Source organism: Podospora anserina, chromosome 4 (genome assembly GCF_000226545.1).
Source record: "Podospora anserina S mat+ genomic DNA chromosome 4, supercontig 4".
NCBI classification, from domain to species: Eukaryota; Fungi; Ascomycota; class Sordariomycetes; order Sordariales; family Podosporaceae; genus Podospora; species Podospora anserina.
The window spans coordinates 361335-385471 of record NW_001914850.1 but is presented as its reverse complement, the minus strand read 5'-3'; the positions used below and the strand labels follow the sequence as shown (position 1 = coordinate 385471).

The following is a 24137-nucleotide window of genomic DNA, read 5'->3' as shown; positions in this document are numbered from 1 at the left end:
AATTTGGGTTACCCCTTGTTGGGGAGTGATCCCCTGAGAGGTTTTGAGATTAATGTAAATACCATGACTTCGGGGGGGGAAAGGGGATGCCCGTACCGAGTAAGGATCCGGCCGGTCCAGAGGTGGAGCTGGGGCCTTTTTTGAGGAGGTTTGTTTGACGGGTTGGAGGAGGTCGGAGCCTCCACTAGTGTTTCCTTGAACAATACTATTTTCTAGACTTGGGCGCCGGGGGATTGGTGCAGGGTGGGGGTGGAGAGGGCCAAGGTCATCGAGGGTTCTTGAACATCAGTTGGGGGATAAGAGGCGCTTTCACGAGATGGTGCGGAAGTTGAGGGAGAGGAAGAAGCGGAATAGCATGAGGACGAGGCGGGGCGACGAGGATGAGGATGAGGAGGAGGAGGAGGGGGAGGAGGAAGAGGAGAGGTATGATACTGGGGAGCTGCTTCCGTATATGGGGAAGACGTGCTTGGATCTCGAGGTTCCGGTGTTGAATGGAAAGGGGGAGGGGGAGGGGGAGGTGTCGGGGTTGAGGGTGATGTGGAAGATTGAGTTCGACTGGACGGGGGAGGCGAGGAGTGATATTGGGGTTTTGGTGGGGATGCCGGGGAAGTGTGAGTTCTCTTTTTTTCTTCTCCTGCGAATGTCGACTAGTGACTGACAAAATATCACAGGGCGTAAACATGACGAAAGGGGGCAATTGTCTGGGATACCGAGGCTGTTTGACGAGCTTGTACAGGGAGGTGAAGATCCTCTTATCGCTGTACGGACGGTGGTGTCTCTGCTTGCTGGGGAGCAGACATCATGAGAGCAGGAGACAGCACCAGAGCTGTGTTGGTCCCAGAAACACACATGTATTTATCAGCATCTTGTAGCATGAAATGATAGCTCGTGACATGCCTTATCTGCGACGCACCTTCCGCTATCACAGCTGCTCCCACGTATAAGTACTAGCATCCCGCACCTTCCCCCACCGAACAAGACTCCCAACCCGGCTCTCGCCAAATGGCGTAGCAGTATTGGGAGTCGCGGCGCCGACCTAGGTAAGGCCCTACAATGTAGGTACCAAGGGGCGTTCGTTCGAGTCTTTGTCAAAGTAAAACCTTTCGGGGTTTTTCGTAACCAAGCCTGGGAGGGAGGCTTGGTGAGCTTTTTGCCTTCTTGGATCTCACAATACTTTTTGTATTATCATCTTTTTCATTTTCCTATCTCTTCCCATCCGCCCCCCGCCCCCCAACACCCGTATCCTTTTATCTGTAGTCGCCACATTTTAATCAACATCCACCCCCCTAACCCTCAAATCCGCCTTGGCCAGCTTAATCTCCTCCATCAACTCGGCGTACGCCTCGGGCGTGTCCTTGAAGGTGAGCATGCCCCATCCCAACCGGAAGAGCAGCCAGGCGCCAAACGTGACGAGGGACCAGAAGGGGAGCTTGTTATTTACTTTGTTAACCCACCACCACCACCACCCACCGCACATTATAACCCAAAAAAGGGGTGGGGGGACTCACCACATGGATAATCTCGTCCTGAACAACAGCTGGTAAGGGGATCAAGCCCAAGTAGAGGGAGAGGTAGAGCTATTCCACCACACAATTTATCAGCAATCGTTTATGGGACTGGCAAGGTCGTGTGAGCGAACCGAAGTCACCAACAAGGCGAGGGAGATGGTCTGCTGGGCGCGCGTCATTGTTTTCGTTTTGAAAGGAAAGTTGTTGCTTGATGGTTGGTGGAGACTCGTAAGATGAAGGAGGGTAGAAAATGGAAATCTGGAATTAGAGAGGGAACTGTTAGTTGATTGGAATTGGGAGGATTGACTGGAACGGGGAGACATGCCAAAATGAGCGCGCGGGTTGGGGTGGTGGTGATTGTCTGTCGTCGTTGAATTGCAAAGGGACACTTTGGAGGCTGGTGGTCCGTCCGGCGCGCAAGCAGTTGCACACCGTGGCGCGTCAGGGGTGATACAAGGGTGCACCGACCAGGGGGTAATTATTGTGGGGCCGGGTTTAGAACTTGGGAAGGGGGAAAGTGTGGGGGTTAGGGTTATGTGTCATGCTCTTCTTCTCTACGGCCGTTGAATAAACGGTACTCCAGAGAAGAGCAATAGAAAGATAAGGCACGCCTCAGCCGCAAAGCTTACCCTCCCCATCCCCCTTCAAGCCGGGTAGACAAGCCAGACAAACCAGCCCAGACAGAAGGTAATGATACACAATTAAATACACTCCCTACACACCGCCACCACCCAGTAGAAACAACCCTCAAGAAATGGTATCAAACATACTCGGCCCCAGAAAAGAAAAAAGAGAGCCCTAGCGAATAATAACCTACAAGAAACAGCAAACCGCGAGTCAGAAGCGAAGAAACAAGAAAAACCTCGCAGCCCAGAGTTAAAAATAATATCCCACCAAACCCCCCACCGGAAAAAACACCCCCATCAGAAACCACACAACAGAAAACCACTTGAACCCTCCAAACAGTCAATCAACCTCCTCCCCCGCCCCCTCCCCCCTAGCCGCCTCCCCTATCTCCGCAACCGGCACCCGCCCCCTCAACCACCGCAGCGTAGCCTCCGTCCCCCTCTCCAGCACACTCCACTTCGGCACCCTAAACCGATTCCCGCTCACCTCCAACCTCTCCAGCACACCCCCCAGCAACCCAATCCTCGGATTCAAATGCGCAATATCATTATTACTAGCATCCACAACCCTCATCCCCGTAATCGACTCCGGCTCCAGCTCCACCAGGTGATTATTCGAAATGTGCAGCACCACCAACTCGGGAAACGCATCCCTCAGCGTCGTCCCCGGCGGCAGACACGAGATCCGGTTGAAGCTCACATCGACCTTTTCCAGATTCGGCGCCATCAGATGGGCGACCAGTGGGCCTAAACCGGTAATGTGGTTGTGCGAGAGGTTGAGTTCCTTCAGAGCTGGGAGCTCAATCTTTTCGTTGCCGCTGGCGCCTCCCAGGTAGGATTCCCGGACCAGCTGGTTGTGAGCCAGCGACAGCGCAGTCATCGTCTCGGCAAAAAAGGTCAGGGATTCCGGGAGGCAGGTAAACAGGTTGTGGTGGAGCTGGATTTCCTTGACTTGGTTGCTGGCCGCAACCTTGGAGCTGATGAGGGGGTGCAGAGAGGATGACTCGGTGTTGGACCGGTCCAAAACGCCGCCGGGCTTAACGGGCCACATTTGTCCGGTGATGGTTTGCGATCGTGATCGAGCAGGGGACGCCGGCGCGGACGTTGGCGGGGTCGCAAAATCGTCCATATCGGAGCGACTGTCGTCAGCGTCGTCGTGGGAGGCAACAGGCCCCGTCACCTGCGGGACAGGCGTCTCTTCCGCACCATCAGTTTGAGCTGGCTGGGTTTGGGGTTCAACCCGAGGTGCGGCTTGGAGTTCAGGTTGAGGTTCGATTTGAGGTTCAGGCTGAAGTTCAGGTTGAGCCTCGGCTGGGGGTTCAGGGTGAGCTTCGACGTGGGGTTCAGGCTGTGGTTCAAGCTGAGGTTCGGGCTGCATCTCAAAATCTGTGGGCGGCTCGAGTCTCTGAGCAAGTATCTCCTTCATCTCCTCGGTGCTCATGGTACTGAACTTCTTCTCTCGCAAAGGGTTACCACTCAGCCGAAGCATGGCAAGACTCTCCATCTGGCCAATCTCGGCAGGGATGACCCGAATGTCATTGCTAGAAAAGTCAACAGAGCGAAGCTGAGACAGCTTGGTGAATCCTTCAGGGATAGCATTGATGCTGTTCTCGTCAGCCGCAATGGTATGCAAAGCGGCCCAGTTCCCAATGTCGGGAAGCGACTGTAGGCGATTCATCGAAACACACAGCTGGTGTAAAGCAGGCATGGCAATCGAGCGACCCGTCGAGCAAATATGCGCCAGTTGGTTGGAAGAAACATCCAATATCTGAAGGGTTGGAAGCGATTGCACCGGCTCTTCCACGAGTGTGCCGCGCAGCTGGTTCTTGCGTGCAATTAGCTCTGTCAGGGGCAAGGCCGCAAGCATCTCGAAAGGCAGAGTCTCGAACCCGTTCTCGCCAATGTTGAGAATCCTAAGACGAGAAAGGCTGCCAAAGTTGGTAGGCAATGATGCAATGTTGTTGCCATGAAGATCCAAAATTTCAAGGTTCTTCAAGTCGGAGAGGCAAGGTTCAAGTGGCCCGTACAAAAGGTTGCCACCGAGTTTCAGGTCGCGCAGAGAGGTGATCTGAGATATAACCTCGAGCGAGTTGTTCGCCAGTCGGTTGACAGACTTTGAATGGTCGTCAGTAAAGGACCAAGTGATATCTCGACTGCATTGTGCAAACTTACCAGATTGAGCGAAGTGAGCAACGATAGGCGTCTCAACCCCATCGGCAAGGAAATGAGCATGTTTCCATGCAAGTCCAATGTCTCCAGTCCCAAAAAGATATTTCCTTGGCTATCCTCATCATCCGCAAATTCCTGGGGGTCGACATCTGGGAACACAGATTCGGCAATCATCTCCAGCTCGTTGTCAGCAGCAACAAACCTGGTGAGATCAACACTCTCGGCCCAGGCACCGCCAGATTGTCCAACCAACTCAAGATTGTACATGTTGAGAACGTCAGCTGGGATTTCTCGAAGACCCATGGCGGCAATGTTGAGCCGACCACTGGTCCTCGCTGTCTCCAGCCGGCTTCGCAGCACCTTTTCCTGCGATTTATCATCACGGTGCTGATTGAAGGGGTCATGGTGTAAGCCAAAGTCAAAGCTGTTGTCAGTCGGCACCAGAGGAGGCTCCTCAGGTAGACTACTTCCAAGCTCAGAAAATGCTTGCTGTGAAGCAGCAGCTCGCTTCGCCGCCTTTGCCTTGGCGATTTGCTCACGCAGAGCGGACGAAGCTTTGCGGTATGCTTGTCCGGGGGTGGAATCTCCGGAATCTGCTGTGAGTGCAGTGCTTCCTGATACAACCGAGCCGCCAGACAGGTGCGTCCCCTCGTTTGAAGTGGCCGAAGACATTTGCGATGCTGAAGAGGCTTTTCTAGTTGTCTCAGTTGGCGGCTGTTTGCGGAGTGCAGGTGTGGACGGTTTCTTCATCAGCCCATTCACTGATTGCCGTTTCCTCAAACCGGTAGCCACGGTCTTTGCGCCAAACCGTGATACGGCAACATCCGGGGCCTGCTTCTCAGGGCTGGGCGTGCGAGTGCGAGGGAAGGAAATGGTGGATGGGGACTTGATCTCATAAACCGAAGTCCGGACACCCTTTGATGGTGTCTTGACAGAGTGTAGCTGGAATGATTGAATGCTTCTCCTGCCACGTAGGGGTATGCTCTCAACAGTGGAGACGGTCGTCTGATAGGTGGCAATTCGTGATCCGAAGGTTGATGTTACCGGAGAATCCAAGCCCACGCGAGAGCCTGGTCTGCTGCCGCGTGAATGGCCACTTGAACCCTCAGACTGGTGACTCGATCCGGGCCGAGAGGACCGACTCCCAGGTCGTGACGGCGACTGTCTGCCGTTACCAGTGACATCGAAGAAGGATGCCGCAGCTTTTCCTTTGACCGAGGGCGAGGAGGGTAGACGAGACAAGGTTTCCATGGTTCTCTCGAAAAGCGAAGGTCGTAGCTTTGCTGAATCGGGGGGAGACTCCAACTCAACATCATCTCCAACATATTCCACAGTTACAGTATGTTCGGGTTCCTCGATCAGCGGCTCGTCGACCGTAGCGGCAGAAATCCACTGCTGAGAAGGCTGACGTTTTGGGGCACGGGAAGTTGAGGTCGAGCGTGTGGACTGGTTCGCGGGCTGTCCTCCTGGTTTCAGCAGCCTCATGGGTTGGGGGGTGAAGCCTGGGTTGGCCTTGTACGCGGCATTCCTAGCATTTCCAGACGTGTGTGAAAGCGATGTCCTGGTATGGGGTGATGATACGGAGCGAACGGGAACAGGTGAGCTGGCTGCCGTCGCCAATTGATCGCGAGAGGCGGCGGTCCTGAGCTTTGGATTGCGTAGTTGTCCGGTGGTGGTACTGGGTTTCAGGGATTCCCGCGAGGGCGATGTTCGTACAGAATTAGATCGCGGTACAGGAAGCTTGGATGTGGATGTTGTTTGGCCAGGAACAGGTATTTTGGAGAGCCTAGGAATGCCGGTCGGCTTGGTCTGTCGTGGCTCCTCCATGGCGAGGTGTGTGTGGTGCTGTTGGAACTTGGAGCTTGCTTGGCCGCTGGGGTGGGTATCGGAAAAGTCAATGGCAGGAATGACGGGACAAGCATCGAACCGTCAACGCACAGGTTCCCGCTGGTGGTGTCTTGTGCGTCAATGCAAGTTGGGAGCCGGCGTGTTGACGGCGCAAAGTCAGATACCACGACCCATGCAAGAGTTGGCGAGATAGGGGCAATTGGTAAGCAGAAACGATGGGCAGCAAATGAAGGTGGAAGAAGAAGTCGGGAGATTAGAAAAATGTGTGCGTAGTAGGTAGCAACTCTAGTCTTTTGCAGAACAGAAAAGAAAGAAGAGAAAAAAAAAACCGAACGGCGCTGGCAAGATGCGGATCAGCAACAAGATTGCTCTGGAATCGCCTGAAGAAGAATCCCAGAAAATGCATGAGCGGGAAGTCGGGAGCCAGTTCACGCGGCCCCCCTTCCGGAGGCTCGTGCACCGCGTCTCGCCTCATTTAGCGCGAACCCGATGCTGCGGTTGCCAAGTGCTGTCAGGGGCAGGGTGGGGAAAACAAATTCGTAAATCAAATCTCCCCTGAATTCAGTCCGAATATCGTGACTATGTAATGCAACGTCATTACCTGCACCGGACACCTAAGATTGACATCCTGACGAGCCTGAGGAATATCTTTTCGAGGCTAGACATGTTCAATGTGATGAGTATGTACCTAGTTAATGAAGCTTGCCCGGATATCATGACCACATGGCTGTCATCGAGACCCGTTTGCAAGTCATGTCACCTGGAGCAGTCTCCTGAGGACTGCCACTGTCACAGCACCGCCAACACCACCTCGCTCTGCTGCCGGCTCGGTCGACATCAACACAGCACAACATCACATGACATGCTGCCCTCCCACGCTGGCCCAGCAACCACAACAGACACCAACTGCCAACAGACCCTTTATGTATAAGGTCCCGGATGTAGCAGGTATCAAATAGCAGAGACAACTACCAGTCTAGTAGTGTAGTGGTTACACTTTCTTTTTCCTGTGGAAAAGGTGCTCACCACTCGGTACCGGTGGCTAAATTGGTACCACCCTCTGGGTTTGACTCCCAGTGGTACCATTCAAAGTAAAACTTGAATGAGTTTAATAAGGAAAGCAACAAATAAGCCTTGAAGCCTCACTAGTAAGAGCTGATCCGGCCAGGTGGAAGGAGGGAGTAAAAAGGCTAAGAAGCAAAACCTCAACCGCAGGTAGGAGTTGTCAGTTCGAATCCGACCTGACTGGTTGTTCTCTCATATCTTTTTTGAGCTTTTGTGTTGGTGGTGAGGTTGGGTGGTGATGGTTGGCTTTTGGTGTTTTGGTATTGTTGCTCCTGCTGCTGCTGCTACTGTCTGTCTCGGCCTGCCAGACAGGCCCGTCATCCGCCGTCACTGTAGATGTGTCGACAGTGAGGCTGAAGGCTGAGTCACGATGATTGATGATGCTCTGGTGTTGCTGCTGTTGCGTTCTATTTGTTGATGATCATCACTCCCAGGACAACTCCATCATCACCACCAACACCACTACACTATCACAATCACCACCACAACATCCATCACCATCATCACTACCATCCACTACTATCGTCATCACCAACCCCACAATCCACATTACTCTCTCTAGATTTTCAAAAGTAAATCAAATTAGTGTTGTGTAAGTATATATCCTCTGTAGACATAGACGCAATGCAGTGATGCACCCCTTGACCTGCATCTGAGTTGCTATATATGTTGCATTCTACGAAAATGTCAGCATCGCTATTGATGAGGTTGGGAATGAAACCCAGGAGGGCAGCAACATCACATGACCTAACTGAAAACATGCACCGTAGTTGTTTACACTATGTGATATGTCATCTCCGTTCTCAAATCGGACTGCGATCCGCTACCATGTGAAGCAAGCTAACAGGACAATGAAGATCCGCCGGCAGAGAACTCACCGTAAAGAGCGGCCAGGTGGGGCACCCAAGAAAATGAAAAGGCATATTCTGTGGGCACATGTTGGTGAGAAATAAATTCACAAACATATAACACAACAGTAGTACCGTCATAAGGTGGGAAGTTGCCGCTAATCACATCTATTATGTCACCAGATATCTCCAAAGAGGGCGCCGAAACTAGAATTCGCCTCAAGCGTGGAGAGCAAAGCCGAGACTCTCCTTAAAAGACGATGGCATATCGTGAAGTAGGTAAGAGTTCCAACAGATACTGGTTGATGAGGTACCGTACGCCAGTGTGTGGAGGCCATTACAGGAGCTTGTTGTGAGCCACATGCCCTTAGCTCTTTGCAACTGTCGTTCCCCGCATGGAGATGATCTGGTCCCGTCCGACATCGTCTATCCTCATCTGGAGCTTGAGGCGTCCGAATCATGGTACAATGCCGATCAGCTTTGGTACTACTTAAAGGACCAGATGATCAACGAAGTATTTTTGATCATGAACGTGGATTCCGGTCGTCGACACGTAAGCCTAACAGGGGAACAGCCAGCGCAAAAGTCGTTGCTAACGGGAGCCCTGCTCAAACAGGATGTCCTCATACGCCGTTTGAAGATCCGACAACAGCAGTTGATGCGCCCAGGAAAGAAGCATTGAGCTGAGGTGTATGGTTTCTTGTAGACGACTGTGCAAACCTCTAAATTAAATTCCATACTGCACCGCCATCTCCTCGGAGATCGCTGAAGCAAGGCTTCGCGTTTCCTGATCCGATCTGTCAGAAAAACACCGATTGTTATAATTCGTGCGTGAACTCCATCCTGACGTAGAGGACTTACCACTTCAAGCGGCGGGCTATCAGGTGGGATTGATAGCTTCCTCAATCAGAAACTCTAGCTACTTTCAAGTCTTGAACTTGTCACATTCGGCATGTGAAAACCGGAACATATCACGGTGATCAGCTGAGACGGCAAGCCTGCCAATCTCCTGTTGCGTGTCCATCGTGGCTGAGTACTCTCTAACAATCTAGATTTGATTTGTCAGATTGCTTGCTCAATTGGGTAGGTATGATAGCTGTCAGGCATGGGTGGAAGCCACAGTCCAGTGCCGATTTTGAACGCCTGACAAGTAATTACAGTGAAAAAGGAAAGATTATGACGCACCAGGCCCATATTGCCAGTCTCAACCATCTCAAAGAAGCTAATGATGAGAAAACTCTGCGGTAGTCTGATAAAATCTTTGTGGTAGTCGTCCAGCACATCAGAAAACTCCTTTAACTCCTCGAAAATAGTTGATAGGTCTTGAATTTCCAAAGTAAATAGGCCTTTGAGAATAGTTGATAGACCTTTCAACACAACCCCAAAGCGTTTAAGATACCTAGGCGAGAGGCGTTTCTACCACCGTTCCAGGCCTTAGTTTACTGACACAGTCCCTCTTAGAATTATCACCTTCAACGTGCCACTTAGGTAAACAATCAACGCCCATACGTGCCACTAGCAGTTCGCTGTCAAGAATGTCTCACGTCCAGGACTGGAGACTCCCCAGCTGCCCCCCCCTCCCCCCCCACTCATAAACTGCGAAGCCCACGTTCTCGATGTCGTTATCAGCCGCAACCATACCTCCCTGTCAAACTCCCCTTCTTCAGGGGTATCCACAACCCCCAAGCAAATCCAATCACCACATCCGGCTCTCGCACACCTCACTCCGTTGTAGTCCCCCCCGGCCACCCATCCCATTGGCCGGAACCAGTTCCGCATGGATCCCAGCCATGCCCAAGAAGCAAGATATTCATCCTTTAGTGCCCCTTCTTAAACCGTCAGCACGATGCGGCAATCCCAGCCCTTATTCGTTCTGGTAGCCTACCACCCCAGCAGTTTAGGAACGACGTGCCACAAACCTGCAGAAACGAGAGGAGGGAACTCTTGCGAGCGGGCAGGCGAACCGAGGGGCGAATGGGCTGAGGCTGGACAGCTCCTGCATAGTATTATCGTCTTCCTATCGTCAGAAAAGGAGAGGGTTATCAAGGTTCTCTTACAAACTCAACTGTCCCCAGCCAGGCACAAGCACATCTCCCATAGATCAACAATCCCTTTACCCCCGTTACATAGCCACCCGAGGAAAAGAAGAAACCCAGAAGGAAAAAAGCACAAGGGTGTAGAAACTATTCCTCTCGTTGCCCTGGTATTGACGATATACTAGATTCCAACCACATAGCCAACATCGCACTTTGCTTTCTTCTCCCCAAACCATTCTATCTCTCCTACGCCCGGCCTCCTAGAAGGAGAAGAAACAACGGAAGATTTACCTAGCTATCGCGATGTATTATCAAACTTTTGCCTGCAAATTGCCTTGCGATAAGACCACCTCGCAAGAAAAAGCATGGCATCCTTCTCTTTCAGCGAAGTAGACGCCCATTTATCTCCAACCCGTCCGTGTCCCTTCAGCCATAGTGCCGCTTTTTTATATTCTTTGATTTTCCTTCCATGAATCAAAACTTTCATCATTAGCCAGAACTCCAAAGATGACTAGCAACTAACCCTCCCCCAAGCTTACTACCTACCAGCTACATTACCCGAGCCCCTTCGTCTCCAGTTCAAATCAAAATCTCCATCTTCACACTCGGAATCAAAATCGGCTTCTTCATCATCGCCATCCTGGCAAAAATAGACCTCCAAATCTCCTGCCGCCTCGCCATCACCATCAAGGCAGTCTCGGTCTTGATACTTATTTGATGTTGGCGGGTGTTGTCATGAATGTTCTTGACCTATCCATCGCCAACATGGTCTACGCTTATTACGTACCGTGTCGGTGTACACCAGTTTCTCGAAGCCAACGACATCATCGACATTGTAGGGGATATTTACATCTATGGTCTGCCCATTCCAATGCTTCTCTGGCGGTTGCAGGGTGACTTTGTTGTTGTGGGGAGCCTACAAAGGCCCGCCTTTCACCAGACCCACACCTGGTTTGCTCTTAAGGCTGGTTTTTCTTACTGTTTACTTTTACTCTCAACAACCAACAACAACACTGTAATATCAACTTGTGAATCAATTTCCTTGCCTTCTTGGCCCTCACTTTTCGCGGGCAGTGACTTTACTAGGCCACCGCCCTACAGTTGTTCCTGTTCAGTATGGGCTTTGTTGCGCCCACCAATAGGTACATGATCTGTGGTGCCCCCGGTTCTAAGGACATGCCATAGTGGATGACTCCCAATCCCATGATCATTACCTTAGAATAGGGTGCTTGCGTGTCTTTTCTCTTCTTTCGCGATATTATAAATGTTAGTGCCTTAGTTACTCATAGCCGTGCAGGTTTGCCTCTTCTGACCAATATGTCACAGTTAACCCAACAGCAGGCCGCGCCACATGTGGGGCGCAGGACGTCCCTAGCCAATCATTAGAGAAGTCAGGAGACAGCCAATCAGGGCTGGACGAAAGTGCTATGGCGCCAAGACACACGAGCACTCTGCAGGATGCAAGATGCTACGAGTGATCAGAGGCATAGCACGACGAGCACTTTGCAGGATGCAATGTGTTATGGGTAATCGGGGCCGTAGCAGGGCGAGCACCTCAGGGCCCCAGGATCTATATATACGGAGGAACTGGCTGGTGTAGATAGACAGTTCCGCAGTATGCAATTCACAATTGTATTCACGGTATCTTGTGTTTACATTGAGACATCTTGTTGTGCACTGTTTAGCTGCACCGAACCAATTGTCAGAAGTTACCTTCAACCCGTATCCCTTTCAGAGGTTCTGTACAGGGGTTCGTCACATGTATACTGTTCAACTTGCCCGTTGGCTTAGCTGTAACATAATATTAAATATTATCCTTTTATTACTATCTTAATATAAGTAAATATTATTACATATTAAATTATAATAGAAAAAAAATTATTATAGTTTTAGAGATTATAAAGAATATTATATATAGTCTATTATAAGTTATTTTTATGGAATTATCGATCCTCGGTCTTATATTAATTAAGTAGCGAGTTAGATAGTTTTAATTTGTTAGCAAAAACGTACAGTTATAAACGACGTTTTGTATAGAACATATAGAGGAAATACAATATTGTCACAGACCAACCATATAGCAAGGCAGAGTGGGGACTGCAGTAGGCCGTGGTGACCAGTCAAGTAACAGATAACAGCGGGGCTGCAGGACAATGGGGCGCTCACATCTTGGCAGAGGTGAGCCAGGTACGGAGGTACCTAGAGGATAGAAGTCTATTGAAATGGTGAGAAAACACACAAAATAACCACAACATATAACGAACCCCTGTACAGAACCTCTGAAAGGGATACTAGTTAAAAGTAACTTCTAACAATTGGTTCGGTGCAGCTAAACAGTGCACAACAAGATATCTCGATGTAAACACAAGATGCCGTGAATACAACTGTGAATTGCATACTGCGGAACTATCTGCAAGCTATCTAGTTCCTCCGTATATATAGACCTAATGCCAAGCCTGGATCATTCTGTTTCTCCCCGGATCATGACCGACTCCTAAGGATCATGAGTGATTCCTGGGAATCGCTCATGATTCCTTCATGTCCCGGATGATCCACCTCTTACTGGTCCATCCTCCTTTCTCTTGATTGGCTGCCGTGCCTCCTCTTCCCTATTGGTTGTTCTTTGCGGGTGTCCACATCATATTCGTGACATGTATACATAGACTTTAGGCTCCAATTACCTCCGTACTTGGATCTATCTATTATTTCCTAGATTCCCCTGGATTTAGCTTTTAAACTCTAGATCTCTTGATCTAGCTCTGAATCCCTAGATCTATGGATCTATCTTCTAATTCCTAGATCTACTGACCCGTGCTATTCCCTGCCCCACAAGCCCCACTTATCCGTCGCTCTATTCTCACTGGTCCTGGCGACCCCGCTTCTTCTCAGCCGTGATATCTATATATACAGAAGAACTGGCCGGTGTAAAACAGATAGTTCCGCAGTATGTAATCCAAGTCACATTCGTTGGTATCTTGACTATTGTGATTGAGATAAGCTACTGTTGTACATTGTTTAGCTATACTAAACTAGGATTGTTCAGAAGCGCCTTCGACTAGTATCCTCTTCAAAGGTTTTAGATAGGGGTTCGTCACAATAATTAAACTTAAGAACCATATTTTAATTTATAATCTAGAGTAAAAGTAAGAGAAATAACGGTATAATTTGCCTTTAAACTAGAATATAGATATAAAAAGTTTTAAAGTTAATATTATAGTAAAAATTACTAAATAAAATATATAATTATAGCCTTATAATAATATAATAAATTAATAAAAGTAATTAAAACAAGATATTATGGTATTTTAATTTTCATATAAAGGTAATGGAAAGTTAATTAATTACAGATCTTTTGGCAAAAACGCACGGTTACAAACGACGTTTCGTATACTACGCACAGCTGATAATGTATGTGATCAACAAGCCGCGGCACTGACCGCAAAGTCTGGGCGGAAGTGGACGGGAAAAGACCCGGTGGTGAGGAATCACTCACACCTCCCCAACTGCAGGAGCTGGTTGTAGCCTGCAGCAATGCAATGAAACCCAGTTGGTTCCCGCCATTGGACAGATGCCCCTTGGCGAACTCCCAAAACCCCTTGTTGACCCTCGCAACCCCTGGAGCGGATTCCCAAAACCGAGTAAGCGGTGCCTGCATTCACGTTTCCAGAGTCCGCTAGTGGGGTGTTATCGGTTCCAGTGCAGCAGAAAGAAGCACCTTGATGGTCCAGAGTCTGCAACAGATCATATTACCCACTCCACTGCTTCCTATTTCCGTAACCACTTCGGTGCTGTTGCGCAGTAGCGTGGGGTTGCGTTTACGACCCAAGGGCTGGGAGAAGGGGGCCTGCAATGAGGCAACGGACCCTCGGTCTTCCACCGGCGATGGGGCGAATACGGAAGATGGGCGACTATGAATAGAGAGGTTGTCCTCTCAGGTTGCTTGCTGTCACAGTCCCATTTTCCATACATTCAAACAATTCCCACACGATCAAAATGGCCACCGAAAGGATCCTCCTGACCGGCGCGACAGGTTATGTCGGCGGCACGTTCATCGACCGGTTCGTCAAGAGCGAAGAACCCATCCTCAAGGCCATCACCATCGACGCCCTCACCCGCACCGACGATGTCGAACAGAAACTGAAGGAAACCTATGGCGACCGCGTCAATACCATTCGCTGGCCTGGACTGAGCGACCTCGAGTTTATCGAACAGATAGCAGCCAACTACGACATTGTTGTCAATGTTGGTTCAGGCTTCTTTGCTGACGGCGCAAAGGCTTTTGTCAAAGGCCTTGCTCGTCGAGTGAAGCCCAAGGCACCTGCCCCATGGATCCTCCATATCTCGGGCTGCACCAACCTCGGCGACAGGCCTCTCACCGGAGTGGCGCATCCCGGACGTGTATTCGACGACGCCAACAGCAGAGCCACCTATGACTGGTGTAAGGAGGAGGACGAGAGAAGACCATGGCCGCAGCGGACAACCGAGATTGGCGTTCTCACGCTGGCTGACGAGCTGGGTGTGAACGCTGTAAGTCTCAACGCACCGGCCATCTTTGGTGAAGGGACAGGTCTCTTCAACAAGCAGGGTATCATCGTTCCCGTTCTGATGCGTTATACCGTGATGAACGGGTACGGCTTCAAGCTGAATGACACGGCCAATTTCGACTGGGTTCACGTTGAGGATCTGGCCGATGCCTACATTCTCCTGGTCAAGATCATTCTGGAACGGTATGACCGCGGGATTGGGTACATTCCGTCGGGCAAGGACGGTATCATCCACCCTTCGGTCGGGCGGGTGCTTCACACCGAGATTTTCGAAAGGTGTCTGGATGTTTGCTTTGCTGAGGGGGTACTGCCTCGGGAGGACACACCCAAGGAAAAGACAATTGTTCTCAAGAGCCTTCAGGAGATCACTGACGATGTTGGGTCGGGTATGGTGGACCTGGCCGAGTTAGGATGGGCTGGAAACAAGGCGATGACAGGAACGGTGCTGCCGAGGCTGGGGTGGAAGCCCAGGCATCGTGAGGAGGCGTGGGCCAAGGATTTCTATGACGAGTTGAAGGCGTCCAGGGAAGGCAGGAGAGGGTATGTATTTGACAGCTGTATTGGCCGCAAGGCGTAGAGCGGTGTACACTAGAGTGCCCCTTGCATCTGGCAACGCGTTGATGACGATGGAGATGGATATGTGGTTGGGCCTGTCAGTGCCGCGTCACTCATAGCATGATCATACTAGGCAGCAATAGAACATGTAATGATCAAAATATGATATTTTCCGGTCGAGACAAATAGATGCGTGAGATGTTGAAGATGATAGCTCGAGCATTCCAGCCACAATAAGACATGGATCAGCTGAACGGGAGGCTGGAGTCTGTGTCTTCCAGTGCCGGACAGACGCGGCTTTAGCGTGGTCGACCCCGCATTACGTCGTTGCTTATCGGCCTTATCGGGCATTTGGGATGCACCGAATAGTGGGGTTCTCCGCATTTACCTCTCCCGTCAGCACCTCGAAAAGTCGAAAGGACACCAACTGTAAGGTAGCAGCTGGCCTGCTGAGCTGTTCCAGCTAGGTACCTTATGTATGCTCCATGTCTGAGGTGGCCTCGTGCTGCCCGACAGGCTGCCCGTGCCGCTAGCTGATCACCGCCTTGTCCGGGCCTCATGTTATCAGGTCGGGTCCCGTCATCTCTTTATTAACTTCAACTCTACCCACTTTTCGGCGCCATCGCCTTCTCTATTGTTGCCCTTTTCTCACGTCCAAACCCCCCCCGCGACACCAACTTCCCCCAAGACAGCCGCCGGATCAAAGGGTGATCGCCAACATACCGGATCAGTCCGTCTTTCGGAATCAAAGATCAAACGCAGCGACTGTGATTTGCGCCGAGATCTGTTGTAATACTTACCCAGGATGTTTGACATATTTGCCAAGCTCCTCTCGTACGTCATTGCTCTCTCTGCCAGACAAATCTGAACATGGCACTCTAACCAGTGCTTCTCGATCCGAAACAGCTCTATAGCATCCTTCCTCTTCCCGTTATTCGCCAGCTACAAAGCCCTCAAGACATCCGACCCAGCCCAACTTACACCATGGCTCATGTACTGGGTTGTCCTCGCCTGCGCGCTCCTCGTTGAGTCCTGGACCGAGTGGTTTCTCTGCTGGTACGCCCACCCCCTTGACCCCCAACTCAACCATCCCCTAACAACCATCCCCTAACAACCATCCCCTAACAACCATCCCCTAACAACCATCCCTAACAACCATCCCAAACAGGATCCCCTTCTACGCCTACCTCCGCTTCTTCTTCCTCCTCTACCTCGTCCTCCCCCAAACCCAAGGCGCCCGGTACATCTACGAGGAATACGTCCACCCGAGACTCGAAGAAAACGAAACCGCCATCGAGGAACTCATCGCCTCGGCCCACGACCGTCTGAAAGCAGCAGGTGTCGCCTACCTCAAGCAAGCGATTGAATACCTCAAAACCAACATCCTCGGCTTCCCCCCTTCCCCCGACGCTGCCTCCTCCGCTTCCGCCTCTCAACCTACCCAACCTCAAACTCCGCAGTCATACACCCAATCCCTCCTCGCGAAATTCACCCTCCCCTCCGCCCGCTGGGGCAGCACAGCAGGCGCAACACCCCCTTCTCACACCGCCAGCCTCGGCTCGGATTTTTACTCTTTCCTCGCCTCGGCCGTGTCCGCTGCTGCCTCGGCCTCTGCTGCTCCCTCAACCCCGACACCGCAGCAACAGCGACCAGACTCATGGTCAAGCATCATCCCCCCTTCTGTCCGTGGAGCGGGCGCCTCAGCTCGTATGTCGTTTATTCAAGCTCAGCGAGAGAGACTCAACATTGTCATGTCGGCGCTTGACCGGGAGGAACAGGCAGCTTTGCATGATAACCGGCTGGGGTCGGTGTCGCAGGATGGGTCCCCCGGGTCGGCCAGCGGTTTGTCCAAGAGCCGGTCAGAGCAGGATTTTGAAAAGCTAGAGGCCGAGAGTGGGGAGGAGGATGAGCCGAGGGTCCACAGGAGGCAGGTGCCGGAGAGGGGTACTTCGACGGGGGGTTGGATGCCGTGGGCTTGGGGACAGGGGGGGAATACTGCCGGTGCTGGTGGGAAGAAGGAGGAGCAGGGGAGGAGCTCGGGGTTTGATGGGGGACAATAGATGTGAGATGGTCTTTTTAACAGCAGGATCAACAACGAGATTTTCATATCATTGGTTATGGTTAGGTTGGAGTGCTGTGTTTTGTTGGATTTTTTGGTTATTTTCAAGACAAATACACTACAGAGGTAGATCTGAGGAGCTTCGCTGCGAGGAAAAGACGGGACTTGGTCTCTTTGTTCTCCATGAATACATGGTGTATAGCGTGATTGGTATAATATGAACATCTACTTCACAAGAAAACATCGATGTGCCATGCAGCTGTCTATCGTTCACAAACACATCCATATCTTACAATTCTTCTTTCGGTCTGTTTTATATCACCGGCCCAAGATCATCCCTTCTTGCTGATGAACTCGATGTCGTGGCACCCCCCTTGGAGACCTTGTAAGGATACATGGGCTCGCCGTCCTTTCTCGTCCAGACTTTTCTTTTTTTTCCGTTAACGACGTGCTCGACCCAGATCTCGTGACAGTGCTTCTTTTTGAACTCGCGGATGAACCTCGGGTCCCAGAGCTCCGAGGCGATGCCGAGGTCTTTGCAGCAGCGCATGAGGGCGTTGGACTTGCAGCCCTCGCCGGCGGTGGGGATGTTGTCTTCGCCAAAGTATTGGCATTCTCCGCGGGCTTGGGCGACGAATCTTTTTTTTTTCCATTTCATATCAGCACAGCATTTCTTTTGTTTGGGGAGGGGAAGGGGGGCTTACCGGCCGTGCACGACGAGGGCGTATTCCCGCGTTACTACCTTTTCGCCATACCACGAGTTCACCGCGGGGCGCGAGGCCCCAGGCGCCGGGACCGAAGGCTCGGTTGAGGATGCGGCGGTATTTGATTTCGGGGAGGTAGATTATCCCGTCTGGCTTCATTTCGACGTCTATCGGGTCGAGGGGGGCCATGAGGATGGAGGAGGTTTCGGGGGAGAAGGCGATGGTGCTGAGGCCGTGGAAGGAGGAGGACCAGTCGATTCCTGAGTCGGAGGGGGGAAAGGGGCGGGAGGGGGAGGCAATATTTGATGGCGGTGGTGAAGGTTTGGGAGGGGGGGGAGGCGGAGGGGTTGTGGATAGGGGGGTTGAAGGAGGGGTCGAGGTCGTGGGTTTGGGGGGCTTCAGGAATGAGGGGTTCTTCTTCGGCGGTGGGAGCGGGGGAGGGTGTTGGGGGGAGGGTTTTGGAGGTGAGGGGTTTGGAGATGGGTTTGCGGATGTAGGGGTTTGGTCTTGGGGGGGTGGTGGTTGAGGAGGCTTGTCGGGTGGTGGTTGATGGGGGGAGGAGGCGGGAGGTGGTTGATGGGCGGGTGAGGGATTGGACGCCTTTTCGGTAGGCTTGGAGGGCGGTGGTGCGCATTGTGGGTGGTCGCATAGGCGATGTGTGGGGAGGGAGGAGGAGGAGAGGTGGTTGTTTTGGTGGTGATGGTGGTGGTGTTGATACGATGATGGAAGAGTGGAAATTTTGGCTGGCAGGTTTGCGCAGAAGCTTGGGCCTTTGAGCGAGCGCTGAGGAAACGGTTGCAGGGGGTGTTGGACAGGGCAATTCAGCCTTCCAGTCTTTTCTCAGTGGCCACAGCAGTTATTCTTCATCGAATCGGGCCAAATAAATCATGAGAGAGAGGTTAATATCATGATACATAATGTCAAGGTTGCGTCCAGGTGAAATGGCCATGTCTTGTCGTTATCAGACATCTTTGCTATCAGTCCGCTTATCGTTGCCCTGCATCTTCCAACACTGTTTGAACATCTCCATCTGTGTCTTGTAAGTCTCGAGATCACTCAATATTACTGACTGATAACATACCTCTTCCTTGCATTGCCTCCAGTCCTTCTTTTCGTAGTAACAGTCGGTCAACTTTGCATTTTCCTCTGTGTTCAAGCACATCAGCGGCGGGTCATCCTCAACCCAGGTCCGTCCAGCAATCACCGGGATAACGACATCAAACCCCAAATCACTCTCTCTCCAAAAAGACCAAAACGTACCTGCGCAGCCGGTGCTGAAAATACGCTTGTCCCTGCATGGTTGCCGCAGTCGGTCATCAGTATCAACCGCTTCTCAACGTTGAGAGGACTCACCACTCGTCAGGCTCATCATCCTCCTGCTCCGCCGCCGGCGGTGTCGGCTGCTCAACCGTCGGTCTCTTGTCGTCGTCCTTGGAAGGTGCTGAGCCCATTGTATCTTTTCGGATCGGCCGAGCCTGTGTTGCACCAACAAAAATATTTTGTTTTTTGTTTATTTTCAGACTATTTGACCGAGTAAAAAGGCTTCGACACATATCCGCCACTACCTTTACCGTTATTTTTTGCTCCAGTCCCGAGCTGCCGCCGAGTCACACCCCTGTAACGGCAGCAACAACACACTCACAACAGCTGAAATGACCTCACGAAAGCTCAACAAGCTCAATGTCTTGGTCTACACCGGTGCGGATTTTTAATCGTCCCTTTAGAATAACAACCTCCAACTAACAATGTCTACATCTCCAAAGGCACGGGCTCAACCCTCGAGTCAGTCCGCCACTGCATCTACTCCCTCCGCCGGCTGCTCTCCCCCAACTACGCCGTGATCCCCATCACAGAAACTGCCATTCTCAAGGAGCCATGGGCACCTACCTGCGCTCTGCTTGTTTTCCCTGGCGGTGCTGATCTAGGGTACTGCCGTGTTCTCAACGGCCCCGGAAACCGCAATATCGCTCAGTATGTCCGTCGCGGGGGGGCGTATTTGGGCTTTTGTGCAGGTGGTTACTATGGAAGTCAGAGGTGTGAGTTTGAGGTTGGGAATGCGTCAATGGAGGTTGTGGGGAGCAGGGAGTTGGGATTTTATCCTGGGATTTGTAGGGGTGGTGCGTTCAAGGGGTTTGAGTATCATAGTGAGCGCGGGGCAAGAGCTGCTGATGTGAGGGTGAGGAAGGAGGGATTTGATGGGGATGGGGAGCTTCCGGAGGTGTTTAAATGCTACTATAATGGTGGTGGTGTTTTTGTTGATGCTGAGAAGCTTGCGGGTGAGGGGGCCGAGGTTGATATTTTGGCTGAGTATGAGGGGGATTTGGATGTGGAATCGGGGGAGGTAAAGGCTGCGATGGTGTACTGCAAGGTTGGGGAGGGAGCGGCGATTTTGACTGGGCCTCATCCTGAGTGAGTGCTTTTTTCCTTTTTTTTTTCCTTTTTTCTTTTTTGTCTCTAGGATGATGGACTGATATGTGCCAGGTTCGACGCCGTCAATCTCGGCAGACACTCCGACCTGCCCGAGTATGAGAAGCTCATTGAGGAGCTCGCTGCAGATGAACCATCTAGGACAACGTTCCTCAAGGCCTGTCTAACCAAACTAGGACTGGAAGTAAGCAGAGGGACAGCCGTTCCCAGTCTTTCCAAACTTCACGTGTCCTCCATCCATCACAACGAAGTAGGGGAGCTCCTCCATTCGCTCGACGACATCATCACAAAAGAAGACGGCGACGAGTACATCAAAGGCGAGAACGACCTCTTCCACCTCGAAAAGCCAGAATCCCGCTGGGACCTGACATCCCTCAGCCGAGCCCTCCAGAGTGAGCTGGAAAGACCAAGAATAAGCCCCAGCCGGGGCTCCCCAGACCCAACAACAAACTACAGCCACATCCCGAAGCGCATCGTATCCCATGAAACAGCCTGGCCGGAACCCAAGGAGACGCCTTACTTCAACCACGCGGTTTACTACTCCAGTCTTCGCCAATCCCGCGAGCAAAACCCCGGGGCGGAGGAATGGGGCGATGTGCTCATGTACGGCGAGGTAGTGACAAGCACAAACACCCTCCTCGAGAAAAACCACAAGCTCCTCTCCCACCTCTCCACGGGTTTCACCCTCGCAGCAACAACCCAAGTCGCTGGCCGAGGGCGCGGGTCAAATGTTTGGGTTGCCCCGCCGGGGTCGTTGATCATGTCGACAGTCATCAACCACCCTGCTCACCTCGCCAGTACCAGACCAATAGTCTTTATCCAATACCTCGCCGCCATCGCCATCGTGGAAGCGATCAAAACGTACGATGTGGGCTACGAGGATTTCCCTGTCAAAGTGAAATGGCCCAATGACGTCTACGTACGCGATCCTAACAACTCTGACTCTGTCACGTATGTCAAAGTTGCTGGGATTTTGGCAAATTGCAGTTACACGGCAGGGAACTACCAGGTTGTTCTGGGGATAGGAATTAACACGAATAATGCGAGACCAACTACCTCGCTTGATGCGGTTATCCCGCTCATGTCGAACAAAGACAGCCTTCAACCGTTCAAAATAGAGAGGTTGCTCGCCAGACTGTTGGCAAGGTTGGAGGTGTTGTATGGGGAGTTTGTGAAAGGGGGTTTTAGCAAGGGGTTGGAGGAGAAGTATTACCGGTATTGGCTGCATAGCAACCAGGTTGTGACTCTGGAGGCGGAAGGGGGGGTGAGGGCGAGGGTGGTGGGCATCACGAGGGATTGGGGGATGTTGAAGGCGGAGGAGGTGACGGAGGGGGGGATCAACGGGGCGTTGAGGGGGACGGGGAGGGTTTGGGCGCTGCAGAGTGATGAGAACAGTTTTGACTTTTGGAGGGGGTTGGTGAAGAGGAAGATTTGAGGCTGGGGCGGGTGGTGGGTGAGGGTTGATGGGGAGATGGGGGGAGGGTATGACGATATCCCAAGGTCGTCGTGCCTTGAGGAACTGTTGGAGATGTCAAAGACGGGTTGACAGATCGGTAGTTGTCTTCCTCCACAAACGCACTGCTGCGTGAGGGTTACATTTAGCGGGGAGAGGCCCGCGCGTGGGTTCTCGAGGGAGCCAGGCCGGGCAGTTGACCTATGCCGTTTGGTCTGCCGAAGGACAACAGATTGTCGAGTTCCGGTGGGGTGGTGTTGGAGATGGCCAAGTTTCATGAAGAACTGGGCTGAGGTGCGTGTTGGACAGGTAATAGATCCATGCATCTCTTCTTTTTCCTAACTTTTGGCTTCTCTAATAAAATAGACATTTTTGTTTCTGGCATTGGATAGACAACGGATTGGAGACAAAAAGTTGGTGTTTCCTAGTACAACCAAGCCACGGCCGGCCATGTCAAAGCAACCGTCTGCGAACATCCGGCAATTGACCATCTGGCCTTGCGTGCTTCAGCACACACCATGGCGAAATCGGCCCGTGGCCGCCTTTCCCGCCTGTTAATATCGACAGCTCGACGGCAGTAACGGGACATGGCTTTATTCTCTTGATTGATGACCAGAACAGGGAGAGAGTGAACGGACGAGGTGGGATCTGCCTCCACCCCCGCAGTTTTGTCTGCGCTCTTGCATATGCAGGTCAATTCTGCCGTTCATGATTGCCGAGTTGCACTGTTTGCAATCAGCCAATGAGGGGAATTTGGAGTTGGGGGAGAACGGAGAGGGTGCATGCTGCCGTCGGGTTAGGGTGCATGGCAGATTCCTGATATAGGTTTTGTTCTTCTTCCGTGATCCAGTGCAACGAAGACGGGAGAGGCTTGGTTTGGGGGTGGGCCGGACGGTCTGGGTGGTGAGTCCGTGTGGGTGGTGTACCGGATCTCTCTGTCGCTTGGTGGTCGGTCATGTATGTCTCGTATGTACAATGCGAGGGAGCGAGGAGGGTGGTGGTGGTTGAGGGGATCGGACGGTGCAGATCTAGGGATGCGGACGGGTGTTGTTATATGACACCGTTGCCCTCGATTTGGTTATTGCTTGGTTGCTGTTTGTTCCTTTTTGTGTTTTTTGTGCGACGGAAGGGATGGATGCGAATTGTGAGCAGTGAGAGAGGATTTAAGAAGGAACGCACATTGAGAGATCACAGATCACAGCAAGGCCGAACCGATGATGATGTCCGCCAGCCACTCATGACACAAACTCGAGAACACTAAACACTCACCACCGCCGCCATCATGGCCGCACAAATAGGCCTAACCGAACCAGGCCACACCAAATTCAACCTCACCTTCCCCTTACTCCAGCCCTCTAGCAACATCACAGCCCCATCCACAACCGACGATGCATCTTCACCTTCTCCCCCCCAAAACATCATCCCCGGCATCCTCTTCGGCATCCTAACTCCCCACATAATCGGCACCCTCTTCCTCCTCTCCCGGCTTTTCTCCCGGTTGTTCCTCCTCAAAAAATGGTTCTGGTGGGAAGACACGCTCATCCTGTCGTCCTTCCTCTTCTCAACAGCAGTCTGCGCAACCTACACCATCACCACAACAACCACCTCCTTCCCCACCACCCATCACGACCACCATTATACGCTACGAACCTACCTCGCCCTCATCTTCTATCAACTCTCCCTCTGCCTGACCAAACTCTCGATTCTGTCCTTTTACCTCAGGATCTTCTCCTCCTGCGCCTCCACCCGCCGGTTGCGACTCCTCACCGTTCTGACCATCACCGCTGTGATGTGCTATGGCATCCCACTATTATTCATCACAATCTTCCAATGCCACCCCCTTCCCGGCCTGTTTTTCAACTCCCCCACCGCCGTCCCGCATTGTTTCGACTTCAAACCCCTGCTCATCGCCAGCACGAGTTTACACACCGCCACCGACGTCTGGCTCATCATGCTTATCATTCCCGTTATCGTCCGTATTCAAATCCCCCCCCGAGAGCGGGCCATTCTCGGCGTGGTCCTCAGCCTAGGCGTCTTCGTCGCTGTGGCTAGCCTGACAAGACTGCAACTCAGTCTCAAAGCCGGCGGCTACATCCACACCCATCACTCCGGCGGCGACGACGACGACGAGGATGAAGGTGTCGAGGTGGCGAACACGCTCGCGTTTTTTGTCATGACGGTGCTGGAGTTGGATGTGGCGGTTATTTGTGCCTGTGCGCCTGGGGTGGGGGTGTTGATGAGGAGGGTCTGGCCTGGGTTTTTGGGAGGCGGGGGGAGGGGGGGTACAGACACCAG

The 24137-nt window shown here is 52.0% G+C and overlaps 9 protein-coding genes across 9 annotated transcripts in view; 5 read left to right on the top strand and 4 right to left on the bottom strand.

The window, feature by feature from the left end:
• Positions 1–316: 316 nt before the first annotated feature.
• PODANS_4_3220 (uncharacterized protein) lies at positions 317–805 on the top strand (the record flags this gene model as incomplete). Its single annotated transcript, XM_001905813.1, has 2 exons — positions 317–611; positions 672–805. 2 exons carry the CDS (start codon positions 317–319, stop codon positions 803–805), a joined length of 429 nt encoding a protein of 142 aa, XP_001905848.1.
• A 462-nt stretch (positions 806–1267) lies between these two features.
• Positions 1268–1687, bottom strand: PODANS_4_3230 (uncharacterized protein; the record flags this gene model as incomplete). The annotated part of the gene is made up of 3 exons (XM_001905812.1): positions 1268–1429; positions 1509–1577; positions 1640–1687. 3 exons carry the CDS (start codon positions 1685–1687, stop codon positions 1268–1270), a joined length of 279 nt encoding a protein of 92 aa, XP_001905847.1.
• A 787-nt stretch (positions 1688–2474) lies between these two features.
• Positions 2475–6130, bottom strand: PODANS_4_3240 (uncharacterized protein; the record flags this gene model as incomplete). Its single annotated transcript, XM_001905811.1, has 2 exons — positions 2475–4247; positions 4307–6130. The coding sequence occupies 2 exons, from the start codon at positions 6128–6130 to the stop codon at positions 2475–2477; spliced, it is 3597 nt and encodes a 1198-aa protein (XP_001905846.1).
• Positions 6131–14093: 7963 nt separating this feature from the next.
• PODANS_4_3250 (uncharacterized protein) lies at positions 14094–15221 on the top strand (the record flags this gene model as incomplete). Its single annotated transcript, XM_001905810.1, has 1 exon — positions 14094–15221. The coding sequence occupies one exon, from the start codon at positions 14094–14096 to the stop codon at positions 15219–15221; it is 1128 nt and encodes a 375-aa protein (XP_001905845.1).
• A 783-nt stretch (positions 15222–16004) lies between these two features.
• Positions 16005–17259, top strand: PODANS_4_3260 (uncharacterized protein; the record flags this gene model as incomplete). Its single annotated transcript, XM_001905809.1, has 3 exons — positions 16005–16033; positions 16106–16255; positions 16368–17259. The coding sequence occupies 3 exons, from the start codon at positions 16005–16007 to the stop codon at positions 17257–17259; spliced, it is 1071 nt and encodes a 356-aa protein (XP_001905844.1).
• Positions 17260–17571: 312 nt separating this feature from the next.
• Positions 17572–18802, bottom strand: PODANS_4_3270 (uncharacterized protein; the record flags this gene model as incomplete). The annotated part of the gene is made up of 2 exons (XM_001905808.1): positions 17572–17931; positions 18014–18802. Coding segments are annotated over 2 exons (1149 nt in total), but the record flags the coding sequence as incomplete, so codon positions are not given.
• A 121-nt stretch (positions 18803–18923) lies between these two features.
• Positions 18924–19413, bottom strand: PODANS_4_3280 (uncharacterized protein; the record flags this gene model as incomplete). The annotated part of the gene is made up of 4 exons (XM_001905807.1): positions 18924–18992; positions 19044–19108; positions 19223–19254; positions 19316–19413. 4 exons carry the CDS (start codon positions 19411–19413, stop codon positions 18924–18926), a joined length of 264 nt encoding a protein of 87 aa, XP_001905842.1.
• A 201-nt stretch (positions 19414–19614) lies between these two features.
• PODANS_4_3290 (uncharacterized protein) lies at positions 19615–21824 on the top strand (the record flags this gene model as incomplete). Its single annotated transcript, XM_001905806.1, has 3 exons — positions 19615–19660; positions 19726–20371; positions 20444–21824. The coding sequence occupies 3 exons, from the start codon at positions 19615–19617 to the stop codon at positions 21822–21824; spliced, it is 2073 nt and encodes a 690-aa protein (XP_001905841.1).
• A 1300-nt stretch (positions 21825–23124) lies between these two features.
• PODANS_4_3300 (uncharacterized protein) overlaps positions 23125–24137 on the top strand; it is a gene marked incomplete at both ends in the record, with an annotated part of 1701 nt that continues 688 nt past the window's right edge. Inside the window, one exon of the mRNA XM_001905805.1 lies at positions 23125–24135. Within this exon, the coding sequence (XP_001905840.1) occupies positions 23125–24135 (1011 nt within the window). The remainder of the gene's footprint in view (positions 24136–24137) is intronic.